Source organism: Otolemur garnettii, unplaced genomic scaffold, assembly GCF_000181295.1.
Source record: "Otolemur garnettii isolate 467f Iridium unplaced genomic scaffold, OtoGar3 scaffold00074, whole genome shotgun sequence".
Taxonomy (NCBI): Eukaryota; Metazoa; Chordata; class Mammalia; order Primates; family Galagidae; genus Otolemur; species Otolemur garnettii.
Genome location: NW_003852469.1, coordinates 5,220,312 through 5,235,997, shown reverse-complemented (window position 1 = coordinate 5,235,997; position 15,686 = coordinate 5,220,312). Strand labels below are relative to the sequence as shown.

At 36.8% G+C, this 15,686-nt stretch overlaps 2 protein-coding genes across 2 annotated transcripts in view; both read left to right on the top strand.

The window, feature by feature from the left end:
• The window catches only part of ADAM28 (ADAM metallopeptidase domain 28), a 66,839-nt gene extending 62,039 nt beyond the window's left edge, over positions 1-4,800 (top strand). Inside the window, exon 25 of the mRNA XM_023515546.1 lies at positions 4,783-4,800. Coding sequence (XP_023371314.1) covers positions 4,783-4,800 — 18 coding nt within the window. The remainder of the gene's footprint in view (positions 1-4,782) is intronic.
• A 54-nt stretch (positions 4,801-4,854) lies between these two features.
• Positions 4,855-15,686, top strand: part of ADAMDEC1 (ADAM like decysin 1) — a 14,661-nt gene continuing 3,829 nt past the window's right edge. Inside the window, 9 exon segments of the mRNA XM_012807687.2 lie at positions 4,855-4,915; positions 8,271-8,389; positions 9,380-9,464; positions 9,670-9,731; positions 10,944-11,015; positions 11,322-11,491; positions 11,863-11,944; positions 12,640-12,770; positions 13,889-14,066. Of these exon segments, the coding sequence (XP_012663141.2) occupies positions 4,867-4,915; positions 8,271-8,389; positions 9,380-9,464; positions 9,670-9,731; positions 10,944-11,015; positions 11,322-11,491; positions 11,863-11,944; positions 12,640-12,770; positions 13,889-14,066 (948 nt within the window). The 5' untranslated portion in view covers positions 4,855-4,866.

Here is a 15,686-nt window from a genome sequence, read left to right as displayed (position 1 = left end):
TTCCTGGAAATGCTTTTTTTTTTTTTTTTTTTTCAGGAATAGGGATTTCCTAAGAGTCTGTATTACAGCTTTTGTTTATTATGTAAATAATACTGAAATACACTTAGCTTTACATGTATTCGGAAAAGTGCACAAATCGTCACAAACTACATATCCCGTGTAGCTGCCATTCTGACTCAGAAATAAAACCGTAGCAGAGCTCTAGAAGCCTCTGTCAGGTCTCTTTGCCATCCCTATATTCCTTCTTTCCCAAAGGAAACCTCTATGTGACATCTAAAACCACAGATGAGTTTTGCTAGTTTGGGAAAGGATTTCAGTGCATTCACATAGCCTGTCTTTTTCAAAATATATGTTTAATACTTATCCATGATTCTGCCTGTAGCATTGCGGCCTGGCATTGCACTATGGAAATCTATCAAAACGTACATTGCCTCTGGTAGACAGTCTCAAGGTAGATCTCCTTAATCCGATCTGGGATTGGGTTGATCACAAGCTGGTTTTAATTTTTGTAAAATCTAGAATATAGCTCCAATATGTTTGAATGTACTTCATACAGTTTATTTTTTATTATCTTTTTAAAAATTTTTTGCAGTTTTGGCGAGGACTAGGCTTGAACCTGCCACCCCTGGTATATGGGGCCGGTGCCCTGCTCCTTGAGCCACAGGTGCCACCCTATAATATTAAATAATAATAGTAGTAATAATGCAAAGAAAGTAACATTCACATTGTCAGATAGAAGTATGTCTATTATAGAATATTTTGATCAGTTAACTTCTTAATTGTTATTATAAATAGCTATCAGTTAACTTTGATCAGTTAACTTCTTCTTCTTAACTGTTATTATAAACAGCTATCAGTTAACTTCTTAGCTGATCAAAGTATTCTATAATAGACACACTTCTATCTAACAATGTGAATGTTACTTTCTTTGCATTATTACTATTATTATTGTTTAATATTTCGTTGAAGCAATTGTCTGATTCCTTTTCTGAATGTATTTACCTTCGTTCGTTCTTTATGAGGTTTTTGTTCTCAGTCCTTAACGTTAAACATTGTTATTGTCATTAAATTTAGCCTTTTTAATTCTGTGAAGGCAAAAGTGGAAACCTAATATACATATGTAGAAGTAAGAAAAATTTTAAAAAAGGAGCATAAAATCTAGAATATGTCTGATTTGCCTTTACTCATAGGGGATAGCCTCTCGTTGGTCCCAATTGTTCCTAAGGCGTTTATTAGGTCTCTCTTCCTTCTCAAGGGACCCTTAATTCCAGTTTTTGTCTCTGTAGTACGGTGAGGCCTTGGGGACCTCTGCTCAGATTTGTAGTTTGTTAGCTGGTACCTAGGAAGTGTCATATGCCCGGAGGAAAGGCAGAGAGGAGCCTAAAGCTCACCTCTGAGTATTTCCTTTCTCTCTGGGATTGGACCGTCAACTACTTGTGGACTTAACTATTCTCAAATGTCTTCTAAGATTTTATATCGAAAATTATAAATTTTATATATTTTAATATTATACATAGACACCTTTATTTATATCTAATATACCTTTATTTACAAAATAGTGATTACAGAATTATATGGTTACTTTCCAGATTCCCTTGATAATTCGTATATATGAATGTACCTTTATTTGCAAATCAGTGATTGCAAAATTTTACTAAGAGGAGACCAGTACGTAGAGGATATTTTGTAAATAGCTTGTAAAATTCTGTAATGACTATTTTGTACATGTTTGTAACCAAACTTTAATAATATCAAAGTTTGTGGTTTAAAATCATCAAATCATGTCCATTTAGCTACAATTTCCCATTTCCCCTATGTATGGAGACTTTATAGGCAACTTTTTGGACACCCTGTATTTTCATTTCTAGGGAGACAATATTTAAACCTCTGCCCCAAGTGATCAAAATACTTTGTCATCAAACGTTTCAAGATGTTAAGTAGCAAGCTTTTGAGGGGACAAAATTCTTTGTAAGCAGGATGTTGGTGATGAATTCTTAGTTTTATGGTCATAACTTAAAACCTGTGTTTAGTCAATCCTCAAATATTGTATTCATACGGGTCCATAGATATGCCTGTCTCATTGCCTCCAGATGCCCTGAGTAAACAACTTCTTCACTGTTATTGCCAAAGTTTTTAATTTATAGGCTGCTATTCAAGTATTTAATAAACAGCATCAGTATCCCAGGCAGAGAGTTCAATTTTTACATTTCTTTCATGGTGTATATATTCAATGTTTGAAAACCTCTGTTACCTTCCAGGCGGTGTGCTCCTGAAAGGTCCACCAGAAGAGGTATATCTTGTCTTTAAAGATCGCAAACTGTGATCACCATCAACCCATCAAATTGGAAGATGTCTTCCAGAAGATTTATAGACATAGCTGCTCTCGCTGAAGCCTAGAACTCATTCCAGATTCCTCTGTCTCCCTCCGTGGCTACATCCAGTTCAATCTGCAGGTCTGACAATTTTATGAGCTGAATATTTCTCAGCTGTGTATCTTTTTATTCTTAAACGTCATTAGCATTTGTCCTCCCATAACTTGGTCTCTGCATATATTATAAGCTTTTTTCCCCATGCCTAGTACTTTTTAGGTTATGATCCTGTCATTGGAAACATATGGTAATTCAACAAACATTGCAATTTTTACATACTCACGGCTTTGCTCACGATACCCAACTCCCTTATTCCTTTTCTAGCTAATATGATCTGACTATCTCCACCCACCAGGAGATAAACCCCTCCTCAAATATATCTCAGCACAATGAACAAATCAATCATATTTTCCACATGTACAGATTGCCTTTGTAGATTTGTCTCTATGACTAAACCTTATTGCAGGAATATCCCAGTAGCAAGGATAGTATCAGAGTTACCTTGGGATGCCTAGAAATGCAGTAGTAATTTAGTATAACCTCAAATTTAATATGATATCAATATTTAACTGAGCTAGCAGTACTAGTTGCATAATTAATAAATATAAATTAACTTCCATTAAGTACATGGAAAGCAAAACTGTCAACAGGCAGGAGAGTTAGCAAAAGATAGTAAGATAAATATTATTTCTGAAGTGCTGAGAGACAGTAATTGTTATCCTAAAACTGTACTTCAAGCTAACATACTGTAAAAACACAGGATGAAATAAATACAATCGCAGAAAAATTTTTTAAAAACCTTACAACTGCTGACTCCAAGAAAACTTATCTGTGTATATGTTTCATGAAGAAGAAAGTTAATTTTTAAAAAAGTACTGCTGTTTAAAGAACCTACAAGCAGAGAAGGCAATAAACATGAGTGATTTGAACATTATCGTCTGTATTAAGCACACCTAAAAAATAATGAGTAACATAGGGCTCAAAATCATGGGAGAATTAGGACACTTGAACACAACCTGTGAGTTGGCCAAGGGGGAAACACTGTGAAGAGGCCATTCCCAGATCCTTTATTATTTGACTGTAGAAATATTAATTAACACTATACTTTGTTAAAATTGTAGTGGTGACTGGTTGAGGATATTAAAAGGATACTTGTCGTCTGGACCAGCAAAAGAAATTCAAATTATAGAGAAAATGCTATTAATTCAAAGGAAGGTAAAAGAATAGATAAATGAGGTGACTTTAAAACTTCCAATCAGATGACAAGAAACTCCCGCATATAACCATGAAAAGGAAGTCTAGTTATGTTGGAGGGTATAGGTTTCTAGTTTGGGAACACTCTGTAAATAGAAATTTAATTTGGCACTAACTCTATGAAAAGTATTGGGAAAATGTATACCAACAATCTCAATCATGTTACTCTTTTGAACTAAATAATACAACTTCTAGAAATGTATCCTGAAGAAGTAACTAGAAGTTCAATCAAATAACTGTACATAGCCACACATTACATAGGCACACAATCAATCTTCTAAAGTCATTAAAATAATGTCTTAATGTTTAATAGGAACACACGTGTCATGTTATGCAAAAAAATTATTTCTCAAACCCTTTGTACACTAAAAATAATTTTCTTTCATTCTCTTATTAATGCATGAAAGAGGGATGAAAATAAATTGTCAAAATGTTAATGGAAGTGATTTCACAATGGTAGGCCAGTGAGTGATTAGCCTTTTTGATATTTTTTGATATTTTTATTATAAATATATTTTTTTATATTTTGAATTATAAAAATGTCCGATTTTCATAGCCAGTGAAATATTATTTTTCTGAAACAGAACCCACACTGTACCTCGAACATACTTCATACTAATTATAGTTCGGTTGAGGCTAACGCTGTGAAGATAAATTAGATCTGCATGTTTCTTTACAATTTTTTTGTGTATATATAAACTCATATGAGTTTTATCATAAGGTTGGTGTAGTTGATATTCCCTTTTCACACCAGAAGCATCTGAGGATTTTGCCTGGTGCTTATTTTTTAGATTCTGTGTTCTCTGCCAGTTTCTCAAAGTATGCACAGAATACTCATATAGGTTCAGGATTTGTGGGTCCATGTGTAGAGTGATACCGACAATGGTCATGATTTCCTCTGGTGCCTGTGTAGACATGCACGCATGCACCTCCGTCTCCCTTCGTACATTCCCACTGCTGTACGGACCCCAGGGACAAACCGCTGTCCAGATGGGAGGCCCCAGTGAGCTGTAACCACAGATGTAAATACCTCCCATAAATGAGGAACATTCTCATGCTCTTGACACTGCATGTTTTTTACAATTTCCCAGCACTATTAAGAAACATTCCCCAATCTCACGGGCAAGTTGCAGTTTACATTTTTTCTTTCAACTTTTAGGGAAGTGGAGGAGGATAAAACTGGACTGCTGGGAAGACGGTGTCTTCATGCTGCATGACTTTCCAGCTACCTGCAGCAGCCAGCATGTCTTGGGTCCTGCTTTCCGTATTCTGGCTCATCATTCAAACCCAAGGTAAGCACTAATATACTGGCACTTTATATAAAAATCAAATTATTTGATGATTTTTTAAAGAAAGAATAACATATGATTTTATGACCCAAAGATCACTGCTGCTTGCATTTTGGGTTATTTTCTACACGTCTCCCTTAAAACAAACTCTATCTGTCTGTCTGTCTGTCTGTCTGTCTATCTATCTATCGCTCGATCTATTTAAATTTTTCTTTTGGGGTGAAGATATTGTAAATCACTACATAAAACTGGTCCCCTTTTTCAAATAAAAATAATTTTCTTTCATTCTCTTATTAATGCATGAAAGAGAGATGAAATACTGTATATTTTGAAAATAATAAATTTTATGTTTGCACAATATTTTCCAAAATAGATGAACCAAAAGTTACTTACTGCCTTATGCATTCCATCTTTTTACTAGTAAATAAAGTTTGCTTAACATTTTCATGAATCAAAACTATTTTTTGTTGTTGTTGTTGTTGCAGTTTGGCCAGGGCCAGGTTCGAACCCACCACTCTTGGTATATGGGGCCAGCACCCTACTCACTGAGCCAGAGGTGCTGCCCCAAATCAAAGCTATTTTTAAAAATCTGCATTTTAAGATATATTCTTGAGAAAGAGTCTCAAAAGTGGAATGTCAGTGTCAAAATGGCTGGTTCTGGAAAAATAACTCTTTCTCTGTTACGTTGATTACCAACAGACGAACCAATTTGATAACTGGTTTTCTGCCATGATTTGGGAAAATAACTATTTTCTGTAGGAGGCTGATTAACGATAAAGGAACCAATGTGATAACCAGTTTTCTACCCTTATTATATCACAAGTAAATTAAGTCCTTGGATGTCATCATTGGTTATTTTACTAGCAGTCACGTGATAAGCATGTTAAAAGTCAAGCTGTGAACCTGCACATTTCCACAGATAAACCCGTGTATGGTAAACCCCACACGGAAGCAGGCAGAGCACATAGAGAAAAGGCAGCTAAACTCCCAGCCGCTTTATGCACTGTGCAAAGTGAGCATGCTTAGTGCTGACTTTAGCCTTTCTAGTTCTCATATATTTTTCACATTGTCCAGCCTCAATACTGTACCCAGAGGAATTATTATGAAACTATTATTCCAAACGTACATACAGCTAATGAATTGTATGCATTAACACATAGCCAGATTCGTGTATTTGATTCACATAAACTCAGTGCTCACAATAAAGACTTTATAATTTGCATATTTAGTAAACATGCCTCTGAAAGTGTATCTCTCATTTAATGATCCTACTATATCTCTTATTTAATGAATCCTACTGTATTTTTTTTTATTGTTGGGGATTCATTGAGGGTAAAATAAACCAGGTTATACTGATTGCATTTGTTAGGTAAAGTCCCTCTTACAATTGTGTCTTGTCCCCAAAAGGTGTGTCCCCCTTCCTCCTTCCCTTTCTCTATTCTTCCCTCCTCTCCACCCCTCCTCTCTCTGCTCTTCCTTTTCCCCACCCCGTCCTTCCATCTCTCTGCTCTTCCCTCCTCCCACTCCTTCCTTCCTTCTCTCTGCTCTTCCCTTCTCCCCCCCCTTCTTTCCTTACCTCTCTCTGCCCTTCTTTTCCCCCACTCACCTCCCTCCTTCTCTCTCTCTCTGCTCTACCCTTTCCCCAACCCCCACCCTGTACTAGGTCATTAATTGATATGTCCTCATATCAAAATTGAGTACATAGGAATCCTACTGTATTTCTAAAACACACAGCCCCAAATGACATCACTGAACTAACTTCTTGAACAAAAATCGAATCCAATGTGTTTTATTTTTATCTGTTGCTTTATAAACATTGCAAAGCCCTTTGACTAAATTAAATTGTAACCTACCCTTATGACATGTCTCCGAAGCCAAATAGGGTAAATAGAGCAAATAATCAAGTAAGAAAACAGATCATTGAAGGGTGTTCCCAAAATGGCACAGTTAACGATGAAGTTGGGACTAGATATTATTAATATTTTCTCTAGCTTCAAACCCATGATTCTTTCCACCAACAGACTCATATTATCTTTTGATGTAAGAGCATTTACTAATGCATTTCTGGATTTCTTGTGTTAGTATGTAATTAATCCTTTGGACAGTGTTACAGTGAACTTTGGAAGCTGATGAGGAGGGATTCTTGCTTTCTTGCCTTCAGGCTGCTCCCATCTGCCAGGTGTAGAATCACTTGGTATCCCCAAGATCACGCTTAACAGTGAGTGGGAAACTCTCTCTAAGCACAGATGCTTATGGGTAAAAATGTGAGCGTTCAGAAATAAGACTGGCTTTATAGGCATGATTGAACAATTTAAAAAAGGGTATGAAAGGAGGGCTACCATCTTCTTAGTGGCACTAATAATTATATATATATTATCATTTTCAAGTTTTATACCAACATATACTCTAGATAATTAATACGAAGGCAGAGTGATTTCTGCCTGGTCCTTCTGCCAGGAAATAAGATCACATCTTTTGGGTCTTTCTGTAAGCAAAGGACACTCTGTCTATCAATGCTCCTACTTGCTTTTTGATGCTTTGAAATTCTTCCAGAGGACAAAAACCAAAAAACTTTTAATTCTTATGAAATCTAAAGTCTAAAGAGAAAAAAACGTTAACTAGAGAAAGAGCACCTTGGCGTTTTGCCATACCAAGGAACAAGATAACCGCTGTAGAGACTTCCCTTAGATTGAGGTATCGTCTGCATGTGAAAATTTTGATTTGGAGAGTGGAGAATCAGGAGATAGACCACAGAGGAGAATGCTTGGAGAAAGAGAAGAGTTCTCCGAAGGCATTGAGAAATAAAATCCACTATTTTGAAGACAACTTTAAAGGGAGAAGAAACTATAGGCAGAATTGGAAGCTCACACAACACTGTTCTTAATCCAGAACCTACCCTTTCTGGACATTGTGGTCCAGTTTGCATACACTGAAGGATCGTCCCAAAATTGCTTTATAATCTTCTTGTCTTTCCAGAATTGGGAAGGGAGATGCAAAAAAAAAAAAAAAAAAAAAATTGTTTGTCACAAAATCTGAAGTAGGAGAATTGTTCTTTGTAATGTCTACTCTCTAGATGAAAATTGAGTCTTCCAAGCCCTTTCCCCACCCCAACCAATGAAAATAAAATACAACACAACCAAACAAAAACCTTACAATTAGCCATGTGTGCCAGGGAGCAGGAAGGGACTGAGTGGACAGGGGGCAGCTCCAAGTCTTGTCACATTAGATGCCTCTTATATTTTTTGAACTTTGACACATGTGAATGTATTGCCTGTAGTTAAAATAAAAGATCACATGGTGAAAACAAAAAAAGAAAATCTTATAATATTTCATATTAATATTATCTCTCTTTCTCTAGCAATATCCCAAAATCAAGCACCAGAATTAAAGTTCCATGAAGTAGTTCATCCTAAAAAGCTACACGTTGTACACAAAAGGGAGGTGGAGAAAAATCAGACAGAGAATCACAGCAAACAGGTAAGGGATGTGAATGACGGCGGTAGATTTTACAATCGTTTAAAGAGACACCAAAGAGCTTTTTCACAATAAAAGCAGTATTACGGTTAACATCTATTAATAACGGTTTCGCCTTGAAGCCCACCTCATTTACAGAGCCCCTTTGTCCCAGAGAAAACACACGATTTCTCGGAATGATATTACACTAAGCAACAGGGAATGATCTGCCTCATTTGATAAGAAAGGATAAAGCTAGCAGCCTTGAAATTTCTTCAAGTTTGGGGGAGGGAGGAGGAGGCGGAAAGGGGAGCCATTTTTAGGTGATGTGGTTCTTTCCTAGCCTCATCCAGCTTCCGTCTTCCCTGCATCTCCCAGGCCATTTTTTCCCAGTGAATTGCCTCTTCCTTAGACATTTTTTCTATAGTAGAGAATTCAATTTTATCTCAGTAGTTAGGAAGATTTTTTAAATTTATTAAGAATATTAACTCTTTGTTACGTTGTTATAGATACTTCCTGCATGGTATAAGTTCACCTTATTTAATTCTTTATAGGTTGTTGGTTGATTTTCTTTAGTGTATTTGGTTTGGTTTCAAAGTAAAAAACAAAACAAAGCCTTATCTCTTTGGTGATCCATTATGGCACCCAGTACAGTATATTGTGCATTAAGGCAAATGGTAAGTCGCTATTTCACATATTAGAATTAGTTATTTGTAAGTATCATTACCATGTAAGTTCACTTTTTGGAAGTCTTTCTTAATGTAAAGTTTGGGGTTTTTTTTTACATTATTTAAAAACATCAGACAACTGCTTTTTTCCTATACACGTTCATGATTGTCCTTCTGGAATATTCCACATATCTTCATCTCTATTATCTCAGCCCCTATATGAGATACCATGTTTCCCAGAAAATAAGACCTACCCAAAAAATAAGCCCTAGCAGGAGTCCCATGCATTTGTTAAATATAAGCCCTACCCTGATAATAAGACCGAGTGATGGGTGTGGCTATGCAGCATATCTGCATAGCCACGCCATGCATTTCAGCACTGAGAGGAAGACATCCCCTGAAAATAAGCCCTAGTGTGTCTTCTTGAGAAAAAATAAATATAAGACAGTATCTTATTTTCGGGGAAACATGATATGTTGGTGTGCTCAGCAACACTGTTTTATGTGTAAAGTCTACAATGTATTTATTTATTCTTCACTTTAACTTCTCTCTGTGGAAGAAAAAAATCTTTGTATTTTTTTAATCTTCTAGAATAAAGATGATCTTTCACAATGATCTTTTATTTTTTGTAAAAGCAAGAAGAGTTTCTTCAGGCACAGAAATACATCAGTCTCTTTCTGGTGCTGGATAATGACTTTGTAAGTATGAAATATGTGTGCCCCGTGGCCAGGTTCATTCCCTTTTAAATTTACTTACCAAGCAGAAGCAAACCCTAAACTAACCTGGCTCACAGTGCTGTCAGACGTCCTGGTTGTCTTGACTATTCTTTCTCCCTTTCCAGAAATAGTTTTCATCTCTCCAATGGCCTTTAATGTCTGTCTGCCACCAAAATATTCAAATGAGGCAAGATACTTAATATACTTAAACAGATAGCTGGTTATTAAAATATTATTGTTATATTTAAAGTATATATTTACTATATCTTATAATTATATAAATATTAAGTTGGCCAAAACTACATGTAACTCACAAATTGCATTTCCACCTATAGAGAAAAAAAAAAGCTAGACTCTGTGTTTTTTTTTTTTTTTTTTTTTTTTTGAGACAGAGCCTCAAGCTGTCCCCCTGGGTAGAGTGCCATGGCATTACAGCTCACAGCAACCTCCAACTCCTGGGCTCAAGTGAGTCTCCTGCCTCCGCCTCCCAAGCAGCTGGGACCACAGGCACCCGCCACAACGCCTGGCCATTTTTTGGTTGCAGCCGTCATTGTTTGGCGGGTCCGGGCTGGGGATTCGAACCCGCCACCTTAGGTGTACATGGCTGGCGCCTTAGCCGGTTGAGCTATAGGCGCCGAGCCTAGACTCTGTGTTTTGACCTAGCAAATAATGCTTTGTAATCAAACTTTAATAATATCAAATTGGTTTCAAAGCATTCAAGTTATGAACTTGATTTATTCAACTGAAAGAATTTGTGGAGCATATTGCAAGTACAAGTTGGATCTATCAGGTATAGAACACAAACGTCTTAACACTGTAATCTGTAATTGGGTAAAGGAGGTGAAGGCTATGTTGATTAGTAGGATGTAAGCACTCCAAATTGTACAAATAATGAACACCTTGAATCCCATAATGGCATAAATGTATTCATGATCTATGTACAAATGACTTAATAATAAAAAAAAAAGAGCACTAACATTTATATGAATGCTTAACTTGTCTGTTACCACAAAACTCTTATGTTTGAAATAGTATTTATTGAAACACAGAGTGATACATAATTTAGTCCTGGAATAGATAGATGTTAGTTATATTAAAATATGTAATTTTTGTTAAAATGTGAATTCCCCTGCCCCATCAGCTTTCTCCCTTTAACTTGCTCTTTAATTATACTTTGCATTTTATCTTTTACAGTATAACAACTATAAGGGGAATGTTACTCAGATGAGAAGCTTCGTGTTTGATGTGATGAACCTACTCAATGTGGTGAGCCATCTGTCTTGTAAACCTTGTCTCTACGTAGAAGTCTGGAGCTGCTTTGTGGTCTTACCAATATGGGTCAAAAGGGCCACTGTAATTTAAGCAGTTCTGGGAAATTTTAGCAGAACAGTGATTAACCTCAAGGTGAAATCACATATTTTGTAGCAAAGGCAACTTATAGGATTTTTATCATCAAAATAGAAATTCATCACTTGTGCTCCATAGCTTTATCCATCACTTGTGGTTAGCAAAAACTCTCAGGTACTAAAGGAATCCTGAATATTTTCATGAAGAAAAATGGTCTTCCTACAGATTTATAACACCATTGATATTCACGTGGCCTTGGTAGGTATGGAAATCTGGTCTGATGTTAATAAGATCAAGGTGGAACCTAACATAGGCACCACCTTTAACCGCTTCCTGCGATGGCATCGTTCTAACCTGGCGAGAAAAAAGATCCACGACCATGCCCAGCTTCTCAGGTGAGTGCATGCTGACCAGGGCCAGGCGCATGTATGTAGAGTGGGTAGTTACACCAGGGCTCCTCAGCAGAGATTCTGCTCAATCATATCTCCCCCATCAATTTTCAAAGTGCTTGAAGTTCTACCATTAGCAATTCACTTGTGAGATTATTAGAGATTCACCTGTATCGGATTAATAGCATGGACTCTGGAATGTGGGGTAACCATCTGTGGTCATGATAATGCTATGGAGTAATAGAGATTTTTCCAGGACCTAGTGAATCTATAAAGTGAGAATTTTAGGGCAGCAAGGGAAATCTGTAACATAATGAACAAAAGTTAATGGTTTCAGAGACTCAGATGGTAACAATGTATCTTTAACTTTCTTGCAGCGGGATGGGCTTCAGCAATCGTCGTACAGGGATGGCGGCCTCAAATTCCCTGTGCTCTCCATCTTCAGTGGCTGTCATTGATGTTCGTAAATTTATCCTACAGTTCCTGTAGTTCTGTATCCTCTGTGAAGAACAGCATAATTCAGTTGGCACAATGAACATTTGCTGAATCAATAAATCAAAGTAGTAATGAAACTACTGCTAGATTATTTTGCTGAAGATTCCTTGGGTTATGCAACAGAATAACCCCTCACACTGGCCTTGCCAAGAGGCTTAATTCTTTAGTAGATGTTAGGGAATAAGAGTAGGAATATTGAAACAGAAAGGGTATCCAGATACCTTCTGCGGCCTGAGATACCTCTAAATTAGTCATCCACAGTATCTGTGTCCAGAGAAATGTGAATAAGTTTCAAGTCGATGCAAGCACTACTAATAACACAAGCATTGTAACAGTAGGCTTTGGAGACCTCTGCTATAGTAGCTATTAGTTCTTCCAATGAAGAATATAAATTAATTTAACCATGGTTTACGGAGGACTTTGTATCCAATAGTTCGATAAATATTTATTGAGCACCAATATTTATTGAATGTGTTGGACCCAACCATTGCAAATGTTCTTTCAACATTTTTCAGTAAACAATGACAGGGAAAAAAGTTCAATGATTCACCATCTTCATTTCTCAAGCAGTTTTTAAGTACTGTACATTAACAGTAATTGAGAGGTAACTGAATACAATAAGAAGTAATGGAAGTTTCCACTTTTTTTTTTTTTTCCAGGCTAAAAACAAGAATAACGTGGCTCTTGTGGGAGTGATGTCACATGAGCTGGGTCACGTCCTCGGAATGCCTGATGTTCCATATTATACCAAGTGTCCCTCGGGCAGTTGTGTGATGAATCAATATCTGACGTGAGATCTTGTCCCCCTAGAGAATAACATTTCCCAAATCTTTAAGAATTCAGGTGCAATCTAAATGTGTTGGCTGGGCAGGTCGTGTATCTCTGTAACTCAACCCCCAGTCTCTGGGTACACAGGGTTTTTTTTATATTTGGTATAATTGGTATAATTTCCAAATATATCAACATAGAACTTACAGTATGGAGACCCTATTATTTCACCTTAATATATTTTTAATTTAAAATGATGTCATGGTTCCTAGACATATTAATCTAATTGTGAGATGATGACAGTATCTTCTTATTCTCCCAATCAACCCATTAATCCAGTTTTACATATTTGTTTGTTTATTTTTATTGATTTATTTTTTTAATACAGAGTTTCACTATGTCGCCCTCGGTAGAGCACTGTGGCGTCATAGCTCACAGCAACCTCAAACTCTTGGGCTTAAGCCATTCTCTTACCTCGGCCTCCTAAGTAGCTGGGACTACAGGCACCCACCACAATGCCCGGCTATTTTTTTGTTGCAGTTGTCATTGTTGTTCAGCTGGCCCAGGCCAGTTTCGAACTCACCAGCCCCCGTGTATGTGGCCAGCGTCCTATCCACTGAGCTACGGGTGCCACCCGGATTTACATAGTTAGTAATTATCTGTTAACACCAGGCATCTTGCAGAGTCTTGAATAGAATAATGAAGAAAACAAACCTTGTTCTTCCAAGTGCTCATGAACCCAAGGAGAAATAGGTCCGTAGAACCTCCTAGTCTGAACTTACTTCCCTTCCCTGGTCATTACTGTATCTCTTACCCCCATTCCTTGGTGTAAGATGGGCAGATGATAATAAATGGGGATAGCCACTGCTGCTATCATTCACCACACTACAGAATCCACAGGAAAATTTAAATTCTTCCAGCTCTATGATTGGGACTCCAGGGGAATAAAAAAATCCCATTAGTATGCATGCTCTGCTGCCCACCACATTTAATACTGTGCGTTCCTAACCAGTTACCAAATTTGTAATTGACAGTGAACCAGGTCAGATGATTGGATAAGTCAGGTTCTCTCGCTCACTTACCACACAGAAGCCACCACATTCTGTCTCACTCTATTTCTGAATTTCCTTCTTGTTACAGTTCAAAATTCCCCAAAGATTTCAGTACATCCAGCCACTCACATTTTCGAGGATACGTTTTATCTCAGAAGCCAAAGTGCCTTTTGCAAGCACCTGTTCCCCAAAACATAATGACAGCACCCGTGTGTGGGAACCAACTTCTGGAAGTCGGAGAGGACTGTGATTGTGGCTCTCCTAAGGTATGGGTATATATGATGTTAGGAGAATTATGTTCTATTCTTTTTTTTTTTTTAATGTTCTTTCTCAAGACTGTACTTTCAGGGATCATGTCTGTAGTTCTTTCAGAAATTCTTTCTAAAGATGAACTTGACACCATAGTAAAAAGCGTATTTGCAGTGTTTTGACTACTGATTTTAGTCATCTTTAAAGGCCTTTCAGAAGCCAGGATGTGAGGATGAAGTGATTATAGGAAGTTGAATGTAAATCATTAACCATCATGTGTCTTTCATGAGCTTTCCTCAACACATTAGTCAGAGATTCCTAAACTACGTATGTCACAGTGGATCATCTGTTGAGCAGTCACAATTAGAAGGCTAACAGTTAAGTTCTGTCTTTGGGAAGAACTGGCCCCTTTTTATCGTTTAGAATGTCAGCCAGGCAGAAATTAAAGGAGGAGGAGGAGAAATAAAGAAAACTCACTTAAACCTGTAGAGCATGGGCCACTGACATGGAGCATCTGAAGTATCAGCACTGGGATTCTGTGAATCTTCATGAAATCTGACAACCACGCATCTTTAGAACACTAAGGAATATGCTGACAAAATGTCCATTAGCAATACCATGTTTCTGAAGACTGACTTTGCAATCCTATTTTTACTTTTAAAACAAAATATGAGTTAATATCGAAGAGCCTTAGCTGTGTCAGGTGACCTAAACCTTGCTTTTGTGTGCACCATCTCTTTAATTACTCACCAAAAGTATACAAAATCGGTATTATCATCGTCCCAATTTAGAGAAGTGAGACTCGGAAAGGTTAATAACTAGTTCAAAGGCTATAAAGCTAATAATTGGCGTAGTGGGTTGCAACACAACATGTATCCGTTATTTGAGATGGTTCAGGGGCAGCGGAGAAGGCTTCTAATCTATGGGTCGGTGTGTTTATTGAGAAATTTTAAGTGATTCAGTTATAGTAGAGGACTACCTAGTGTAAATTAATCATTTTGTGAAGAGCATTGCAGATGGTCCGTTAATTATAATGAGAAGTGGAATTGTACAGGTGGTTTAATGTTTTCTAATAAATTCGAGTTAAGGTTGTCTTATTCTTACTTGCTTATATTCTCATATGGTTTCTGGGGTGGAAGGCAGCTGAAGATAATTATAACCCTAAGTACTTCTGATTTCGCAGGTAAATGGCATAATCTAGGGAGAGGAAGGAGGGAGAAAGGAGACAATTACTATATATATAGTACTTCAGATCTAATATTCTGGAAGCGTATCAATCAATTCCTATATTATTTCCATAGCTTGTTGATTTTCTTATGTGATTTAATAAAACTGGAAAGCTCCAGCCTATGAACAATTGAATTTTCAAATAACTTTTTTTATCCCCAACGTGAGATATATACTTTATATCATACTTTTTATTGAATAATCCAATTTCCCATAGTTCTGATATGCCAGTTTACTATTCTTATATATACATTGAAGTCTTTTCTGTAGATTTTAATTTTTTTTTATTAAATGATAGCTGTGTACATTGATGCAATCATGGGGTACAGTGTGGTGTTTTCATATACAATTTGAAATATTTTTATCAAACTGGTTAACATAGACTTTATGTCAATTTTCTTAGTTATTGT